The following is an 18649-nucleotide window of genomic DNA, read 5'->3' on the forward strand; positions in this document are numbered from 1 at the left end:
AGATTAGACTACCACATACGAACAAATGAAGATCTATTCAATATTCATTCTTGATTATCAATAGTACTCCCATAAACTCCAAGAGCGGTGATAGTTGCCAAGGCATATAAAGCACCTTTGACAACCTCTTTAGCAATTGATTTGAATGCAAACTTATCTTCGGTCGATGGCAATTTGACCTTCTTTGATTCGTGTTCCTCATCAGAGGATTGAATATCATCTTGATATTCATCAAACGACCTTTTCTTTCTACCTTCAGCATTAGAAGATTCTGAGGTAATACACGGATCTAAATAATCTCCAGTACGATCTAATACTGGAACAATAGCATGTGGAAGGCCATAAATAGTAGATTCCTCAGAGTTGGAATTGGTAAAACTAGAAAAGTTTTGACAACTCCAACCATCATGATCAGTACAATCATGATCAGCACAATCATCATCAGAATTGATATTTGCGATGATGATGCTTGTATCAAGTTCAGGTTCTGATTCATCCGATATAGAGGAGCTGGAGTTGGAACTGGAGCTGGAACTCGATATGGAGCTAGAATCAGAATCAGAACTAGAAAACCCAGATAAGGAATCGGAATCTGAGCCTATATCGGAATCTGAAATCAATTCTGACGTAAAATGACCAAATGAACAACTTTCATCGTCATCCAGATTCTCGCTTTTTGCATCTACGACCTCCTGCGTAATCGAAATTTCCAAATGAGGTTCATGGACATCGAGATCTGCACTACATTCAATATCTTTACAATCTAAGTGTGAAACTTCCTCGTGTGTGATGAAATCGTTTGACTTATCTGTATCTTTAGGATTGTTATTAAGTTTAGATTCAGGCTCGACTTCGTCATCATTACCTTCTGTACAACTCCTTTCGGCACAGGCACATTCGTGTGGGTGCTTCTCTCCAACCTCTAAACAGTTATCAAAATAATATGCATCGGTATCATAAGTCTCGTTCATACTCACATCATTGGGTACAACTTCCGATACCGATTCATGATCCCTATCATCTTTGACAACACAAAATTTAAGTTTGTCATCTAAGTAATCGAAACGAAGCTTCAATCCAATTGGGGGATTGGAGAATTCCTCCAATGGAATATCATCGTGATCTGGGAACTTCTCGACAATTTTTGCAATCCAAGTTGACGGCTTGGAAACAATAAGCCCGATCGTATCACACGACTCCAACACATGCCACCTATTTGCCACAATGAACTTATCATTGACAGTTGTCCCAAAAGTTGACCCACAATCTTTAACGTATAATGCTCCATTTCTATATTGGAAACACGCATGTTCCTTCGAAAGGTGTGAATTATCGAAGTTTAAATTATCTCTGCCAATAACCCTGCGGCTATCTCTTTGGGACCCTCTCCTAACATATATGAGTTTGTTAACATCATAATCAATTAATCTTTCATCTAACGATGATACTTCGTTCTTTACTTCGTCATCTGGTGGAGTAATTCCTTGGGTATTATAAGTACTCATCTTAGCGTGATTAGTCCACAACGAGCAATAGTTGCAAACAATTAAACTTATTTAAATATTTATGAAACTTACGTCGACTATGACACAACTGTTTTGTATATTCTAGCAATAAACCCGCTATACTAGAATAATTTAATTATTAATAAGGAGTAATAAATCAGAGGCAAATTTGAAACTGTGGAGGAGTTTTCTTATCAGTACACCCTGCGTGCAAAATTACAAAAACTGATTAGAAGCTTGTTCTTACAGTAACATAATTCATTAGTCGTTAATAGATATAGATATATAGCTATATGTAATAAATAACCAACATGAATAGTTGGACGAATAATAATGGGATTGTCTGGTTTCAAAAGTGAAATGAACTCGAAATATCGAAAGGACTATCGTAATAACCCAAACCAACTTATCAAATCCCTATTCTTCGTATAGCTTACTAAATTCAGTGCCACCTTCCTCTGATGGAGGGACCTGCAACCAGTTCAATTTATCGTACTTGGCGGTTCCGTCGATTACGTGAAATGTGTAGGCATACCTAGACTTGGTCGACGTATTCTTCTCTGATTTGTGTAAAACGGAGTTGTGGATAAGCACCAAGGACCCAACAGGGCATTCGACGAGTTTGTAATCATTTGGGGAGTCATCTGGGATTTTTTTCGAAGTATCGTATTCTACAGATATGAAGTTGCACCCGTTTTTGCCCCCATTGACCTTGGCAAACCGCTTGGTAATAGGAAATCGCTTATGGGACCCCGGATTATACGATAAACACCCATTTTCCTCCGTACAGTCTTCTAATGCAAACCAGAAACCTACAGCAGACTGGGGTTCGGTGTACAAAAATGTTCCGTCAGTATGCGAGGGTACCGAATTATCTCGAGCATCATGTCCTCCCATTTGAGGTTGCTTGAAAATGCACATACTCTGCAATACCCTGGGGTCTGTGTAGTTCAACGACCTTGCAATTGCCTTCACCTTACTGTCAAATGTAATCTTATGAAAAAGTTCGTCTTTCATATGCAACCCATGCCCAACCTTGTTAATGGCCTTATCCTTGGGGAACCGCAACTCGCCACTCTCCTTATCAAACGCATCCACGTCAAAGAAAAACGAAATCTTATTCGCTGAATCAAAAAAGTATTGATCTCCGATATGATCGTTGTCGTTGGTTTTGAATTGTGTCTTCGGATGGTCTTTCAAATCAAAGTTATTCAAAAGGGCGTGCGATCTATCAGCCAACTGTTGTATTTGTTCACTATTCAAAAAGTTTGGTATGCATAGGACCCCTTCCCTTTGAAACGTCTCTAGCTGTTCTGGCGTTAATCCTTCAATTGCCATGATATCAATTGCTGATACCCTATAAAAGATAATATATTAGTTCAAAATTGTATGATCTTTTTTGTCTGCCCATATTACGGCCGTTCGCGGTAAAGCATCATCACTATTTAGATCGAACTGGAAATTGCTTCCGTATATGCATTGGGCAGTCAATACCATATCTTATCAATAATTACATCTTTCAGATTTATGTGTTCTCTTTGAGAAACATTTTCATATGTTAAGGCTATTCAATAAGGGTTCAAGAAATACGGTATTAAAATAAAAAAGTAGGACATATATGCGCATACTCAGTTAATGGTACTTCTCGAGCGGAATTAATTAACTAACAATAGATATGCGGATAAAGTTCAATGCTATATTGTCTAATTGGTGTCTTCATATAGGCTTGGTCTAAAGTAAGCTTTCATCTATTCGAATTTCCGGGAGAAGCACCATATTATAATTGGCTTCTAGAGTCGCAGTACCCGAAGTAGTAAAATGTAGCACCATACCCGTATAAAATGGTGGTTGCTCAAACTACAAAAAAAGGAGACGACTAAGTGCATAGGAGATATACATGAGCCGTGAGCACTGTTAGGAAGCTACCAGGCATATCCGTTTATACCCTTTAGAATACCAAGATATATGCGCTAACATGGAAAATGGATTATACTTTAGATGGACTTGAGTTGCTTGGCCTTTATACTACACATTCATCTAATTGGGCTGTTATAGGAAAATATATGCACTAACAAGGAGTTTCGTTGAGTTATATTCCCATATATGTATATGTGGGTCGACGGAAGAATATTGTCCATGCTTTGGGATATTTAAAGTCAGTAGATAGGCACAATTGCAATGGAGTTATATTGTTTGATAAGCTAAGTTGAAACTAATTAATCGATATGTCCACCGAAAAAATTTCATTTTTGCTCAATTGGCAACCAACGCCATACCATATTCCAATTTATATTGCTCAAACAAAGGGATTCTATAAAGAGGAAGGAGTTGATATCTCGATTTTGGAACCATCCAATCCATCTGATGTCACCGAGTTAATTGGATCGGGAAAGATTGATATGGGATTAAAAGCCATGGTTCACACCCTTGCAGCAAAGGCTAGAGGCTTCCCAGTTACTTCTGTTGGTTCCTTGTTGGACGAGCCATTTACCGGTGTCTTATATCTTGAAGGGTCTGGGATTACATCTGATTTCACATCCTTAAAGGGTAAGAAAATCGGTTATGTTGGTGAATTTGGCAAGATCCAAATTGACGAATTGACTAAGCATTATGGTATGACTCCTGATGATTATACCCCTGTCAGATGTGGTATGAATGTTGCTAAATATATCATCGAAGGTAAAATCGATGCTGGTATTGGTATCGAATGTATCCAACAAGTCGAATTGGAAGACTATTTAAGAAAGCAAGGAAGACCAATCAGTGACGCCAAAATGTTAAGAATCGATAAGTTGGCTGAATTAGGCTGTTGTTGTTTCTGTACAATCTTGTACATTTGTAATGATGAATTCTTGAAGGCTAACCCTGAGAAGGTTAAGAAATTCTTGAAGGCCACTAAGAGGGCCACTGATTATATTCTTGCCCATCCAAAGCAAGCCTGGGAAGAATACTCTGATTTTAAGCCACAAATGACTTCTGAATTGAACTCTAAGATGTTCGAAAGATGCTTTGCTTACTTCTCGGATTCTTTATACAATGTTCACCGTGACTGGAAGAAGGTTACCGCGTATGGTAAAAGATTAGAGATCTTACCTCCAGATTATGAGTCAAATTACAGCAATGAATATTTGTCATGGCCTGAACCAAAGGAAGTTGAAGACCCAACCGGGGCCCAGAACTTAATGCTCAAACACCAAGAAGAGTGTAAATCTTGCGGTGGTTATCGTAGATTGGCCGTCAACTAACATTGTCAACTAAGTGTTTATAATTTATATTATATTCATATATATTTCTTATTTGATCTATTTACAAGCACGTAGAATTCGTCTATTTATAAAGAAAGCTTAACCACGATTCTTTTCTAGCTTCTCTTTCAGCTGCTGGAACAAACGCATCAATATGGGTTCTAATTTTTTCAGCTCCTTCCTCAGCCTCCGCTTCTCTTCCAATAACGTCAACAAAATTACCTTCAGAGTCCATTAAATAAAAGAAAATCGAGTGATCGACTAAGTAGTCTTGACCTGGCTTAACATCTGGCGGAGTCGAGAAGTAAACTCTATATTTCTTGCAAGCGTTCTTGACATTTTCGTAAGGACCTGTCAAACCAATAATTGAAGGATGGAAGTCGCTCAAGTATTCCTTAATGATTTCTGGAGAATCTCTGGCAGGATCACACGTAATGAAAATCGGTTGTAATTCAATATTATCCTTTTCCTTCAATTCATCTAACATAACTCCCAACTTATCTAACTCATCAGGGCAAACATCTGGACAATGAGTAAACCCAAAGTAAATAATGGAAAACTTCTTTTGATCGTTCTTCAAGTTCTCCTGAGTAAATGCATTTTCTTCTGTATCAATTAAATTGAAATTACCCCCAATTAAAGGCTTACCATATCCCCTTTTGGCTTCGGTTTCCTTCTGAATTCTCAATCTCTCTTTCTCTGTACTAAACCAATAAGTTACACCTCCACCAAGTACTAATAATAAAACAATAGCCTTCCAAGCAGCAAATTCCACACTATTTCCGCCAGCAAACTTCTTATCAGGTTCCTGAACTCCGCCAATAGCAACTCTACTTAAAGGCCTCTTTCTAGGAGTTGCTGCATCCTCCAGCGCTTCAGAAGAGGTAGGTTTATTCTCGTTTAATCTATAAACCGAATTACTCAATAAACGTCTGGAATAACACAAACTATTCGTTCTCAAACTATGAACCGTCAAAAGACGAGGTCTAAGAAGTATTCTAGATAACATTGTTCTTTTTCTTTACTTATCCAAGGTAGGTATTATAGACTTTCTTCTTGGACTTAATCATTCGATCGTTGGTGAAGATTTTATATACACGACCTTAATGAGACAAATTGAAAAATTTAAAGGTATACTATATCAGAGAAGGTAGTCTTTAGCTGAAATTCAAGAATATGACGGTTTCAGACTTATTAAAATGGGCACAAGAGAAGGGCACATTCATCTCTTCAGATGTAGAGTTTAAAGAATTATCTCAAGGGAATATTGGAGCTATATATACGGGTAATTCAAACGGTGAATCAAAATCATCAGATGATTTTGATCTTCAACTTCCGATAGATCTTGCAATAACTTTAAATAGGGCAATTGAATCCTTTAACGAGAGTGGACATGGTGATTTCCGTGATATTGCTAAAAAGACATCGAATGTTAACTCTTTGTTGAAGATGTTCTTGGCTCGAGAAAGAGCATCGACCAGATTGAATTCATCGTACTTCAAGCCTTATTTATCATTATTGCCTAATTTAAGTGACATCAACTCTCCGTACTGTTGGACTCCTCAGGAGAAAGCTCTCATTAAGGGAACAAACTTGGGTAATTCCTTAAAAGACAATGTTGGACAATTGGTCGAAGAATGGTGGCAAGTGATAAACCTTTTGCCACAAGAATTGCCAAAGCCAGAAGAGCATTTCATTAATATGAAGTTCTACTACGAGAATAAATTTTACAATGATGATGATATGTACAATTATTTTATTGTCGACGAACCAAAAAATAGAGACAATTGGACTAGTTTTCCTTGTTATTTGTGGGCATCCTTAATTTTGAAATCGAGATCATTTCCTGCTCATCTACTCAGGGGCCACGTCAAGAACTCTGAAATTAAAGAAGATGAAGCCATGTTACTTCCAATAATAGACCTTTTGAATCACAATATGAATGCTAAAGTAGACTGGTCTGTTTCTTCTTCAAATTCATGTACATATTTCAACTTCAGATCGAACTCAGCTGTGCCAGGTGAACAGTTGTACAATAACTATGGAATGAAGGGAAATGAAGAGTTATTGTTAGCTTACGGATTTTGTCTTGAAGACAATTCGGCCGATTCTGCAGCATTAAAGATTAAAGTACCTTTAGAGATGTTACCAGAATTAGAGTCACAGGGGGTTAAATTGCCCACTGCAAGTGATTATACGACTTCTGTCATTAGAAATACAGAAGAAGCTAAACCAGATACCAACACAGATTACAGTCAGTACGAAAATGGACTTTTATTCTTCATAACCAAAGACCACTTACCAGATAACTTGATCAAATTATTTCAATTTTTAGTCAAAAATAAATGGGAAGATAAATTAACATTGAGAACGCAACTAGCTGGGTTGAACCAATTACGTCAAGCCATTGAAACCAAAAGTGATATTCTCAAGACCCTTTCTATTCCTGATAAAAATGATACAAACTTGAATAATATTAGAATCTATATTTTATCGCAAAAGAAAATTTTTGCTGCCACCATTAAGAAAATCAAGCATTTAGAGAAGGATTTGTTAGCTGAATTCAAATTGCATCTAATCACTTTAAAGAATGTCTACAAGAAAGATTTGAAATTCCAACAATCGCTATTGATTAGTTTAGGTATTTCGTCGTATGATGCGATAATCGAATCTCAATTCCAAGACCAATGCTGGTTATTATATTTGATGCGTTGCTACAATAGAGACGAGTATATCAAAACAGATAAGGACGAAGAAGATAATTATTTGCCAGAATGGATACACCATCTGTTTATTAAACTTGCAAAAGAAACAGAGGTTACGGCCGCAGAGATTGTAAGCTACAAAGAAATATATCAAAGTTTGATACCTAGACTTGCAGAGATTGTGCCAGAAATATATGGAAGAGGTAAGTGGGGCGTTGATGAAATGATAATCAGTGCCAAATTATTAGATCTCATTGGCTTCGTACGAGGTAAGGACCAAGAATGTATATTGGTTGAACCATTTGATAAATAGATAACCTCAAAAAATCCTACGCGAGCCGGCACGTATGCGGCACTAGTTAATATCCGATTCCGATAAGAATCTACTATAGTTAGAAGTTGTATATCAATATTAATAGTTCTATTCACAAACACTATCTATATATTGTACACAAAACTCGAAAGTAATCTACGGTTGAAATGATTCTTATATCTAATCTTCCTTGATACCACCAGCACCACTGATTTCAGCATTTTCAATAGAGTGCTTGTCTGTCTTGACATCTGTTGAAGCACCGGATAATGCTTGCATGAGACCTGGCGCAGCCTTGAAAGGTCTCTTCAAGTCTCCAGTAGCTGGGGTACCGAAAAGGTGGATCTTCACAATGTTAGCTTCTAAAGCCGACTTGACAGAAGAGATAGATTGCATGACTAATGGGTTGGTGTACTTCATGTAAATGTGCATGAAACCCATCATGGCCAACGAAGTGAAAATAGATCTGATTTGAGTGTTAACTTGTTTTAAATCGTATTCTCTGACTGTAGTAACAACGGCCTTTGGTTCAGTTTCACCGGACATAGCATTTGCTGGTTCAACATATTTCAAAGTAGTCAAATCATTCTTAGCACAAATTTTAGCCCTGGTAATAGCGTAAATAGCTAAAGCGATAGCTTGACAAGACAAGTAAGCAGCTCTGACGTAGAAGAGAATATCTGGATCTTCTAAATCTAAACGACGGGAAACTTGCATCATGACAAGCATGACCCCTAAATTGGTGATGGCTGGATTCATATTGTATTTCTACGTAATTTATACACTAAACGACCTTGTTTATACGTAAAGATAAAAATTGTCTTGAAATTTTACTAAACGACACGAAGTAATTTTTCGTTGAGAGTGTTTTTTGCCTTTATCACTAATTTGTTACCCGCACCAAAAGAACCTACTAGAATTTTGCAGCTAATATATGGTATTAACCGTGCTATATGACTATTTGCGTAGAGGGTGACTAGATAAGGGTATCCTCGTCGTCAAACGAGACGTCACCGAATTCCCAGCAACCCAAATGGGCAGATCTGGCTTGTTGTTGAACCTTTTGTACTGACTCAAGGTATTCCTTGAGATTAGGCGAGACACCTGTAGCTTCAACGACTGCCCAACCTTCCGAGATTAATTGCTTGTTGATGGTGTATGTAGGATCCTTTAAGGATTCTTCTGAGTCATATAAGACTACGGAGTAATCTACATTTGGGACAGACGAGGGTAATGCACTGATAACTAACTTCTTGTCAAAGGTGAGGTCTTCTAAGGCATACAACGCATCGGTCAAGTAGTCGGTGGGTCTGGTAGGAGGCAATCTCAAGTTTTGCAAAACACAAGTGTGGGCGAACTTTGGTAGTTGGGTGAGCGAGAACTTGGCTGGTAATACACGCAAGGAGCTGAGAGGAACTTTGTCGACGTTACCGAAATCTAAATGCTTCACTTCGAAGTTTCTGGTGGTCTTGTCATAATTTAAGACCTTCCCACGATAATACTTACCATTCTCGGAGAACTTGGCCGAAACCAAGTCACCTTTCTTTGGAGGCTTGCTCAAATTATGGGGTAAATCGATGGAGGTGTTGCTTGCGCTTGGTGTCTGGCTGTGGAAGTCAGCAAACTGTTTCTTGAAGGTGGCGAATGTATTAACGGTACTTTGGTCCAATTGATGGTACGAGATTGTACCAGTAGAATCAATATCGGTTACTTCAACATCGAAAAATTTTGGTTTTGCCGAATCAAGTTTGAGTTCACTCAATTTGGCGTTTTGTGAGTCTAATTCTTCTTGTACCTTAGAAGCATCGTAGTTTGCCCAGAGTCCTTTCTTGGATGATTTAGCAGATTCTTCGGCATTGATTAATTCGTTAGAAAATGGGTTGGAATTGACAGCCAAGTCATGGACCGAAACCAAACCTTGTTCTAATAATGAAACTTGAATTGGTTGTAAGCTACTAGCGTTCAAATATAAGTTACCAATAAAGCCACCGATTTTATCCATGTCATAAATATCAAATTCAATGCTTCTTTGCAAGAATTTTTTATTCATATATTTTAATCCGTCGTCTCCTAAGGCTTCATTCTTATTGTTAGACAACCCTCCTAAAATCAAAGTCAATTTTAAACCTTCTTTAGGATTATATAACTTAACTCTGTTTACAGATGGAATAAATTCGACGTAATAGCCATTGGCAATTCTACCCTTTTGCTTAAATCCATTGAAGAATGTTTTAGCCTTGGTGTAATTTTCTGAAGCATCAACAATTCTGGTACCTACGGTCAAAACTTTATTTATATCACCATTGAAAAATACACCTTTCTTTGCAAGTTTCTTTTGTTCTTCTTCTAATTCCACTAATTTGTCCCAGTTTAATGACCGTTCATGTGCCGTGGCCTTATTGTGCTTGATGACAGTACCCATACCACTGTTGACAATCATTTCGGATAAGTCATTTGTTCCATTGATTTTGAAACTAATAAGAAATCTGGCATCAAAACCTAATTCCTTGTTGGCATCTTTGTAACCATCGATATAAACAGTACCAGTTTTTCCAATAACATGTTGTCTTACGAATTCACGGGCAGTGTTGACTAAGGCTAATTGTTGTTGGTGGTTAGAAGTGACTGTTGAATCGGAGGGTTTTGGACCTCTGATTGAAGCTAATTGGACAGTTAACTCTTCGTCAGAAGAAGGTAAACGCACAATTAATGTATCGGCTCCAATAACTTTAGCGATAGAAGCATTCGTAATGGTTGATCCCGGCTTTAAGCCTTTGCTCGACTGGGTAACTGGGGCAGAGCTACGACTAACCTTTGTATTCGAGTACAAACCTTTACCCAAAGCTTTAGCAGTTTGTTCAGCCTTTCTCAACTCCCCCATGGTCGAAGAACCAACCAAAGAAGATTGCCAGTCGACAACCTCACCGAACCCATTTTCTAATAACTTGGCATGAACATTATTTCCCGAGGGATGGTGAATAAGTGCAATTGGCACACCTGCTTGACTTTCACCTATAACACTTACCTTGATAACAGCCTTGGTGGTCAAAAGCTTCTCTTCAACAAATGCCTTAGCTTCCTGGGCAACTTTAGTTACGGAGGCAGATTCGGTGGCATCATCCGTTCTTGGACATTTGATACCGGCTAATAACAACGGAGTCGTAATATGCTGGTTCTTATTCACAATTATACGAGCCATAACCCTATCACCACTGATAACTTTTTCGACAATTGTAGTTATTGGGGTATTTTGCGACTTACCAATAATACCCTCATTCAAGTCAATGGTCTCAATCTTATCCTCCAGGGCAGATGTAACGCTCCATAAGCCAACTTGGCTTTGTTTAGCTTTACTTTCCAAATTACGGAGGTCGTCAACGTATTCAGAATCGTCTTGAATATTATCCTTCAACTTAACATGCCCCTTTTCAAGTAAATGTTCAACCAATGACTTGAAAATTGGTGCTTGAATGTCTCCAAACTCCTTTCCAACATTAGGTGTCTTAAATAATACTCTGAACTTGATATCTTTGCCAATTAATAACTGTCTTAAGTATTCCTTTGATTGGTAACTATCACCAGACCTAACATATGAAAGTGTTAACATTCTCTCGGGAACTGGGAATTGTGAGGTCTTTGATGGGACCAAAATCACGGTGTCTCCACTTAATACATTCTTTACTTTAGCAATAAACACCTGAGTCATTTTCGTGTTCTCTATACTTTATCTTTCTATTTATTACTTTGGAAGAAAATTGGTTGATCTGAATCAAAATCGAATCGGTGCGTTGTTCAAAACGCTCGGACGTTAACCGCATACGATGTCAAAAAGATAATCATTAAATAAATCAATAAAAGCATTATATTTATCCATATACGTCACATACTTAGTAAATACAACTCCAGAAATAATGGCACCTCGTTCAACAGCTCAAAAGAGGTTATTGAAAGAGTATCAACAGCTTGCAAGGGACCCACCCCCGGGAATAGTTGCTGGACCAATTTCAGAGGATGATTTGTTTAAATGGGAATGCTTATTGGCAGGTCCACCGGATACCCCATACGAAAACGGAGTGTTCCCAGCTAGCTTAACCTTTCCAAAAGATTATCCGTTGAGTCCACCTACTCTAACGTTTGACCCACCATTATTGCACCCAAATATCTATGCGGATGGTACGGTTTGTATATCCATATTGCATGCTCCGGGAGAAGATCCAAACCAATATGAACGGCCAGAAGAGAGATGGTCTCCGGTGCAAAGTATAGAGAAAATATTGTTGAGTGTGATGTCGATGCTAGCAGAACCAAACCCAGAAAGTGGTGCTAACATCGATGCGTGTAAGTTATGGAGAGATAATAGGGTTGAGTACGACAGACAGATCAGAGATCATGTAAGAAAGACTTTAGGCTTGTGAAATGTGAATCCAGATGTCTAAATACATGTGTTAAGCTTCTAAGGCTCTTGGTTTGAGAAGTTTTCTTTTGGTGGGTTTGAGTATGATGTCAAAGAACCCATAGATTGGCAGATCGTAGAATTGTTGTTGATGTATTTAATGTGTTAGATATGCAGTGGACATAAATAGACAATGTATAATGAAATAAAGTAGTAATCCGCTCTCGTGTGTATATCAGTGTAATATGAAAAATGAGCATAATGATGTAGTAACCGCAAATAAAAGCCGAGTAGCATAAAATGACCCAATCTATTGAAGTTGAGGTGTGTATCATTGGGGGAGGTGTATCTGGTCTCAAGGCAGCTCATACCTTACTCAATCACTCTGGATCAAAATATTCATCTAAAGACTTGATTTTACTCGAGGCTCAAGATAGACTTGGTGGTAGAATATTCACCGACCGAAAGTCGTCAAAATTAGGTATATCGTATGACTTGGGAGCATCTTGGTTTCATGATTCGTTAAATAACGTCGTGTTGGAAGAATCGATTAAGGATGGTACTTTTAATGTTATGGAAGACGGTTATTACGACGATAAGGATATCAGAGTCTTCGCATCTGATGAGGACGGACCACTAGATGTCAACAATATGAAACTCCATAGAGTGGCCGAGGACCTAGAAAAGTTCATTGAGTTATACTATTTTGACGATTTGAACAAAGCGGATATGTCGTTAAACGAAATAGTTGAATTGTTTATGGAAAAGCATTCTTCCAGATTGACCACGGAACAAAAAAGATATTGCAGCACCATTTTGAGATACCTCGAGTTGTGGTATGGCATTACATGGGATAAGATTAGTGCTAAGTATTCTATTATGGATCACCAGGGCAGAAACCTCTTCAATAAGAAGGGATACGATTTCTTGATCAACAAATTGGCTCTGGGTATCCCAGAGGATAGAATCCTCCATAGCCATCCCGTCACTAATATCATCCGCAATAATAAGAAGGGCAACGAAAGAGTAGCTGTGGAATCATCCAATGGTCCGACGGTTTACTGTAATTACCTCGTTGTCACGGTCCCTCAGAGTATTTTATCGTTGAGCCCACTGCATACCCATGGGATCACCTGGATACCTCCTCTTCCATCTAATATCACCGATGCATTAGAAAATATTCACTTTGGCGCATTGGGAAAAGTCATTTTCGAATTTGAATCTTGCTGGTGGGATATCAATGAAGACCGGTTTGAAATACTTGCTGATTCCACCGATGACAGTCTGCTCTCCTCGCCCATAAGCCTGTCTCCCGAAAGCTTTAAATTTCCTGTATTTGCAGTCAACTGTGCTGCTGTATATAAGGAATCGGTCAGGGGTGCTAGTCTTTGTATCCTCACTCAATCACCGCTAACTGACTATTTGGAGTCGCATCCCCAGCAAGCATGGTCCTATTTCAAACCCATGTTGTCCAAGTTAAAACTAAATGATCTTCAAGTCTCCGATCCAATCAACACCATCACATCTAATTGGACCAATAACCCCTATATAAGAGGCTCCTACAGTGCTGTTGAGACAGGAGATGATCCTTTAGATATTATCACCCAATTATCTGGCGAACACGATTGCGGATTGATAGACAAAAATATCCGCTTTGCAGGTGAACACACTACACTGGATGGTTCTGGGTGTGTACACGGTGCCTACATGAGCGGTCAACGAGAAGCCATGTGGATCCTTAATGATTGTGGAGCCTTTAGTACCCAATAAGTAGTATGGAAGGTTGCAGAATTTGAGTATATGCAGTATTAGCTGTCATTTTTCGTCGTGTCTTGAACCACTGAAATATAAATTTTTTAATCGCCATCACTTACGACACTTTTTGTAGATACGTTGATAAGTTCATCAAAAATATAGCAGACATGGGTAAATTTAAAGCAGAAGAAGCTGAAAACTTGGAAGATATTGAAAAGCAATTTGCTGTCAAGGCAGTAATGCAAGCTGAAACATACTGGGGTTTGTTAGAAAAGATTCCTGGTTCCAAATTGAAGTTGACCAAGTATGATGACCGTATCTACGATCAATTATTAGAAGATTTCCCAGAATTCAAAGACCCATCCGCCGCTGCTGTCATCGAAGAGGCTTACATGAAGAGTCCAAGTGGAAAGGCCAAATGGAGAGCATTTTGTGACAAGTTCAAGGACATTGAAGATTACAACTTTGGTACTCTTTTGAGATCCAAGGCCACCGACGAATACTCTCAAGAAGGTACTATATTTGCTGTCAGAATCCAATTCTACGCTGTAGAAATTGCTAGAAATAGATATGGCTTAAATGACTGGATTGCTAACAAATAAGCCTGTGTACACCTTGTTCCTTTTTATGATCACTTACTATAATACATTTATGTTTAATGTGGATATTCCATATCCCATTCTTGTATAATATCCACTGTAGACCCCATCTTGAAGGCTAGGAAATCATGTCATATACGAATGTCGTATGTCGTGTGATCTTTAAATGTCGCATCATGGAATGGTGTTATTCGTTTCAACATGTACTAGTTGATTTGATAATTTATATACTATATCGTGTTTATATAAGAAAAATCTGTTTAACTAGGGTATAGATCTAGCTAAATCAAAGGATAATAACTGTACACCTTAAAATATAAATCCGTGCTTGATTTGGTTACAGCAATAATGAACAATCCTAAGATGCAACTGAATAATACCAATAGCAATTCCAATAATGTAAATATGAACAACAACGGAAGCCTGAAGTTACCGCAATGGCAACAGCAACAGCAGCAGCCATTGGCGAATTATACGTTACCGGGGGTCATTAATTACTTAACATCGGAGTTTACTGATCTTGAAAGATTCAAGATCATGACAAACTTAGAGAAATCAGAAATGAAATATAAAATTGTACAATTACAGGGAGAACTTAATACATTAAGATATATAACTGAAAAACAAAAGTCCCGTATAGATGTGCTCGAAAAAGAGAATCAAAAATTACACAGGCAATTGAAACATGAAGGACGGGATAGTCAATCGGGAAGTGAAACCAAGAAGGAGGGAACGATTAAAGAAGACGATATTGAAATACCCGAAATAGATTTACTAGAAATTCAGAAATCAAGAACACAATTGACGAAGTCCATGAGACAAGTATTGCATTTGTTAAAGACGCCCCATGCGAACAATATGAATCCTTTGAACCTAAATAATCCGGCCGATGAACTGAACGAATATGATGACTTAATAAAGAATGACAAATCGGATGCGTTTTGTTTTTCTGAGAAGGGCGATACTCGGATTCCGGATTACAGTGGAAGAAGTCGCAAATATAACAAAGAAAGCATATTTTCACAATATTTGAATGATATTCCTTTCGATTCCGAAAATCAGGGTTCAACTGAAAAAATTCAAGACGATCTGTGTCAGAACAACTTAACCGGAATAGGAGATATTAATGCGACAAGTATTCAATATTTAGCCCAACCTTCGGAAGAAAAGGAAGTATTTCCATCGTCAAACTATAAGGCAGAAGAAAGTGATGCCGAAACTGTAATCATGGATGACTCTGATGGTGAAGAATTGGAATTGACGAAAACGAAGTCAAATCTCGCCAAGAAACCTGTCACCAACTCGAGTTCAGCTAACTACTCACCTGTCAAGTCAGAATTTCCTTCAGAATCAAATAATGTTACTGAGGATACGTATTCTGTAAAACCGAACGCGTTGATTACAACTAATGATCCTAAGTATGGGTCCTGCCGGATGTTTACTTCTTGCTTGAATAACACAATAGTTTATTTGAATTACGACCACGATTCAGACGAAAATTTGGTTTTACTAAATGTATGGTCGACGTCATTGAACAAATTGGTTGTTTCGAAAGAATTTACAGACACCATCGTTGAAAGGCCTACCAATATTATTGACATATACTGCGTTTCGCACGATGAAAGTAACCTGACGATCTACTTATTGATTATCTATAAGTCCGGAACTGTTGATCATATTAAGCTTAACGAAAATTCCCAAATATCCAAGTCCTGTATTCTTAACCTTGCACCAACAACTTTGAATTCATCCAAGTTGATTGAATTTAGGCATAAGTCTAGTCCTGAATCTAGAAATTTTGGTCTTGTTGTAACTGGTTTACAAAACCCTGCATCGATTCCATTTATCAAAGTCTATAATTTGATGGTAGATGCTATGAATTCGATAATTGAGACCGAAATTGGATCATACGTTAAAAGTTTCTTTAAGTTGCAAAATTTACAAGAATCTGATATGTTTGAGGTGGTCCACTGGTTCAAAAACGACGATACTACGTCCATAACAGACACATCGTCTCAAAAACCTAACAAGGGTAAATCCCACAAGAGAACGGTATCTTGCACCGATGTTTCTCTCTCTCCGTATGAGATCATCCTTAAATTAGGCTACCAGTTAATCAGATTTAATTTTGTCCTGAAAAAATACTACACTTTGATCGACGAACAGCATGGCGATACCACGAAAGACGTTTGTTTCAATGACCATTTAGCAATTTTTGTTGAAGTTAAGGAGGATATCTATAAATTAAGAGTATACGATTTAGTTAAGAAGACAACGATAAGTCAAACCAACTTCAATGGCTCGTTAGCCCAGAATTCTAGTCTTATCTTAGTCAGCGATCAGAAAAAGTATGCCATTGCTAGATTGGACAGAACTCATATTCAATTTTACGATTTGAATTTCTCCTTATTACATCATATCAACATTTCTCCTTTACCCAATACTTTGTTATACGCCAATGGTGAAATTGTTTTAGCCACGGTCTCCAATAATTCCGTAGAAAATTTGGCTATTTACGATCTAAACACGTTTACTGCATAATAGATAGTATTAGTCTATTTATCGTATCAATATACAGTGTTTCTACTTTTAATTCAAACTACCGGTTTAGAATTTGTAACACTAATTGCGAAAAATTCTATTATGAAGTATTCTAATTTCCAAGTATTATCTTCAAATATAAAGTTATCATTAATATTCATGTTATTGTTATATATATATTTTAGTAGTCACATTGAATGTGTGAATATTTTACACTGTATATACTAATTTAAGAAAATATCATATTTTGCAGCCTATATGGAATAATTCCGTAATATGTCTTCTAGTAATATCGATACTATCGGACAATCTAATGAAGGTAGTACAGCCTTATCAAATACGCTTAGTCCTCTGAAACCAGAAGTCGATGATGATAATTATGATGATGACCCCCAGGCTTTCAGCCTTATCCGCTTCTTTGGGGTCTGCTATGTTTTTAGAAGCAAGTCAAGATGTAATGGAAAAGTTAATGTTGGATCTGTTGCTGCAACTTTAGGTACTTCTTTGTGTATTCGGTTTTGCCTCTGGCCCTATTATTTGGGAACCATGAGCTCCTGCTGCGATGTTAGACCTATTTGGGGCTGTTAATAGGGGACAAGCTATGGCCCCTTTTGTAATGGTCGTCTTCGGTGGACCTATGTAATTCTAGAAGGCTTTATTATTAAGAATTCCGCATTAGGTTGGAGATGGGCCTTTTACTTCACTAGTTTGGTCGCTGCCGTTTCATTAAGTTTCATTTGGTTACCTGGAAACTCATCATCCTTTAATTTTGGTGTGAAAGGCTGAAACCTTACGGAGACGTACAGAAATTTGGGTCATATGCGCTCCTCATGGGGAATCCTCTTCATCATTTAAGGAAATCGTTGAAAAGAATAAGACCCTTGGTCATGCTATTCACCTAGCCTATATTATTATTAATTAGCATTTATAATGTTTTTTATCTAGATTATTATATTTGTTTTTTACAGCTATTCCTTTGATCTTTATGGGAGAGTATGGGTTTACTCGAGGTGTTGCGGAATTACCATATTTATCAATGTTGGTAGATATTTTTATTGGTAGCTTTGTTTGTACACTATTTGAAAAGAGATTCAACAAAGCTATGGCTAAGAATAATGGAAAACCTATTCCCGAAGAAAGGTTGTCTCCCATGATATTTGGATCAATATTTTTTGCAATTGGACTCTTCTTGTTAGCTTGGAGCGGCTCTTATCCAGAACATGTTCACTGGATTGTTCCCACAATTGGCAGTTCCTTTATTGGTTTTGGTTTAATTACTATCTTTTTGCCATGCATGAACTATATTATTGATTGTTATTTAATGTTTGCAGCATCTGCCATGGCAGCCAACACCTTTTTGAGGTCTATGTTTGGAGGAGCGTTCCCTTTATTTGCCCGTCAGATGTTTGTGAATATGAAAATACAATGGGTAGGTATTTTATTAGGCTGTGTTAGTGTTGTGTTGTTACCAGTACCTTTCTTATTTTACAGTTATGGCCGAAAGATTAGAGAAAAGTAGAAGTTTGCCTTTGTTTTGTAATAGTCTATATAATAAATAATACATACTCACGTATTTGTTTAGACCTATTGGGA

At 37.6% G+C, this 18649-nt stretch overlaps 13 protein-coding genes across 13 annotated transcripts; 8 read left to right on the forward strand and 5 right to left on the reverse strand. All coding sequences in view use genetic code 12, as the record gives it.

The window, feature by feature from the left end:
- Nucleotides 1-44: 44 nt before the first annotated feature.
- On the reverse strand, nucleotides 45-1505 carry DEHA2A02376g (DEHA2A02376p; the record flags this gene model as incomplete). The annotated part of the gene is made up of 1 exon (XM_456442.1): nucleotides 45-1505. The coding sequence occupies one exon, from the start codon at nucleotides 1503-1505 to the stop codon at nucleotides 45-47; it is 1461 nt and encodes a 486-aa protein (XP_456442.2).
- Nucleotides 1506-1922: 417 nt separating this feature from the next.
- DEHA2A02398g (DEHA2A02398p) lies at nucleotides 1923-2843 on the reverse strand (the record flags this gene model as incomplete). Its single annotated transcript, XM_456443.1, has 1 exon — nucleotides 1923-2843. The coding sequence occupies one exon, from the start codon at nucleotides 2841-2843 to the stop codon at nucleotides 1923-1925; it is 921 nt and encodes a 306-aa protein (XP_456443.1).
- Nucleotides 2844-3730: 887 nt separating this feature from the next.
- On the forward strand, nucleotides 3731-4750 carry DEHA2A02420g (DEHA2A02420p; the record flags this gene model as incomplete). The annotated part of the gene is made up of 1 exon (XM_456444.1): nucleotides 3731-4750. One exon carries the CDS (start codon nucleotides 3731-3733, stop codon nucleotides 4748-4750), a length of 1020 nt encoding a protein of 339 aa, XP_456444.1.
- Nucleotides 4751-4832: 82 nt separating this feature from the next.
- Nucleotides 4833-5759, reverse strand: DEHA2A02442g (DEHA2A02442p; the record flags this gene model as incomplete). Its single annotated transcript, XM_002769912.1, has 1 exon — nucleotides 4833-5759. One exon carries the CDS (start codon nucleotides 5757-5759, stop codon nucleotides 4833-4835), a length of 927 nt encoding a protein of 308 aa, XP_002769958.1.
- Nucleotides 5760-5926: 167 nt separating this feature from the next.
- DEHA2A02464g (DEHA2A02464p) lies at nucleotides 5927-7768 on the forward strand (the record flags this gene model as incomplete). The annotated part of the gene is made up of 1 exon (XM_456446.1): nucleotides 5927-7768. One exon carries the CDS (start codon nucleotides 5927-5929, stop codon nucleotides 7766-7768), a length of 1842 nt encoding a protein of 613 aa, XP_456446.2.
- Nucleotides 7769-7948: 180 nt separating this feature from the next.
- Nucleotides 7949-8527, reverse strand: DEHA2A02486g (DEHA2A02486p; the record flags this gene model as incomplete). Its single annotated transcript, XM_456447.1, has 1 exon — nucleotides 7949-8527. The coding sequence occupies one exon, from the start codon at nucleotides 8525-8527 to the stop codon at nucleotides 7949-7951; it is 579 nt and encodes a 192-aa protein (XP_456447.1).
- A 217-nt stretch (nucleotides 8528-8744) lies between these two features.
- Nucleotides 8745-11474, reverse strand: DEHA2A02508g (DEHA2A02508p; the record flags this gene model as incomplete). Its single annotated transcript, XM_456448.1, has 1 exon — nucleotides 8745-11474. One exon carries the CDS (start codon nucleotides 11472-11474, stop codon nucleotides 8745-8747), a length of 2730 nt encoding a protein of 909 aa, XP_456448.2.
- A 205-nt stretch (nucleotides 11475-11679) lies between these two features.
- On the forward strand, nucleotides 11680-12183 carry DEHA2A02530g (DEHA2A02530p; the record flags this gene model as incomplete). The annotated part of the gene is made up of 1 exon (XM_456449.1): nucleotides 11680-12183. The coding sequence occupies one exon, from the start codon at nucleotides 11680-11682 to the stop codon at nucleotides 12181-12183; it is 504 nt and encodes a 167-aa protein (XP_456449.1).
- Nucleotides 12184-12461: 278 nt separating this feature from the next.
- On the forward strand, nucleotides 12462-13931 carry DEHA2A02552g (DEHA2A02552p; the record flags this gene model as incomplete). The annotated part of the gene is made up of 1 exon (XM_456450.1): nucleotides 12462-13931. The coding sequence occupies one exon, from the start codon at nucleotides 12462-12464 to the stop codon at nucleotides 13929-13931; it is 1470 nt and encodes a 489-aa protein (XP_456450.2).
- Nucleotides 13932-14083: 152 nt separating this feature from the next.
- Nucleotides 14084-14518, forward strand: DEHA2A02574g (DEHA2A02574p; the record flags this gene model as incomplete). Its single annotated transcript, XM_456451.1, has 1 exon — nucleotides 14084-14518. The coding sequence occupies one exon, from the start codon at nucleotides 14084-14086 to the stop codon at nucleotides 14516-14518; it is 435 nt and encodes a 144-aa protein (XP_456451.1).
- A 345-nt stretch (nucleotides 14519-14863) lies between these two features.
- Nucleotides 14864-17056, forward strand: DEHA2A02596g (DEHA2A02596p; the record flags this gene model as incomplete). Its single annotated transcript, XM_456452.1, has 1 exon — nucleotides 14864-17056. One exon carries the CDS (start codon nucleotides 14864-14866, stop codon nucleotides 17054-17056), a length of 2193 nt encoding a protein of 730 aa, XP_456452.2.
- Nucleotides 17057-17332: 276 nt separating this feature from the next.
- On the forward strand, nucleotides 17333-17644 carry DEHA2A02618g (DEHA2A02618p; the record flags this gene model as incomplete). The annotated part of the gene is made up of 1 exon (XM_456453.1): nucleotides 17333-17644. One exon carries the CDS (start codon nucleotides 17333-17335, stop codon nucleotides 17642-17644), a length of 312 nt encoding a protein of 103 aa, XP_456453.2.
- Nucleotides 17645-18041: 397 nt separating this feature from the next.
- On the forward strand, nucleotides 18042-18575 carry DEHA2A02640g (DEHA2A02640p; the record flags this gene model as incomplete). The annotated part of the gene is made up of 1 exon (XM_456454.1): nucleotides 18042-18575. One exon carries the CDS (start codon nucleotides 18042-18044, stop codon nucleotides 18573-18575), a length of 534 nt encoding a protein of 177 aa, XP_456454.1.
- Between the last annotated feature and the right edge of the window lie 74 nt (nucleotides 18576-18649).

Source organism: Debaryomyces hansenii (genome assembly GCF_000006445.2).
Source record: "Debaryomyces hansenii CBS767 chromosome A complete sequence".
In the NCBI taxonomy this organism is placed as follows: Eukaryota; Fungi; Ascomycota; class Pichiomycetes; order Serinales; family Debaryomycetaceae; genus Debaryomyces; species Debaryomyces hansenii.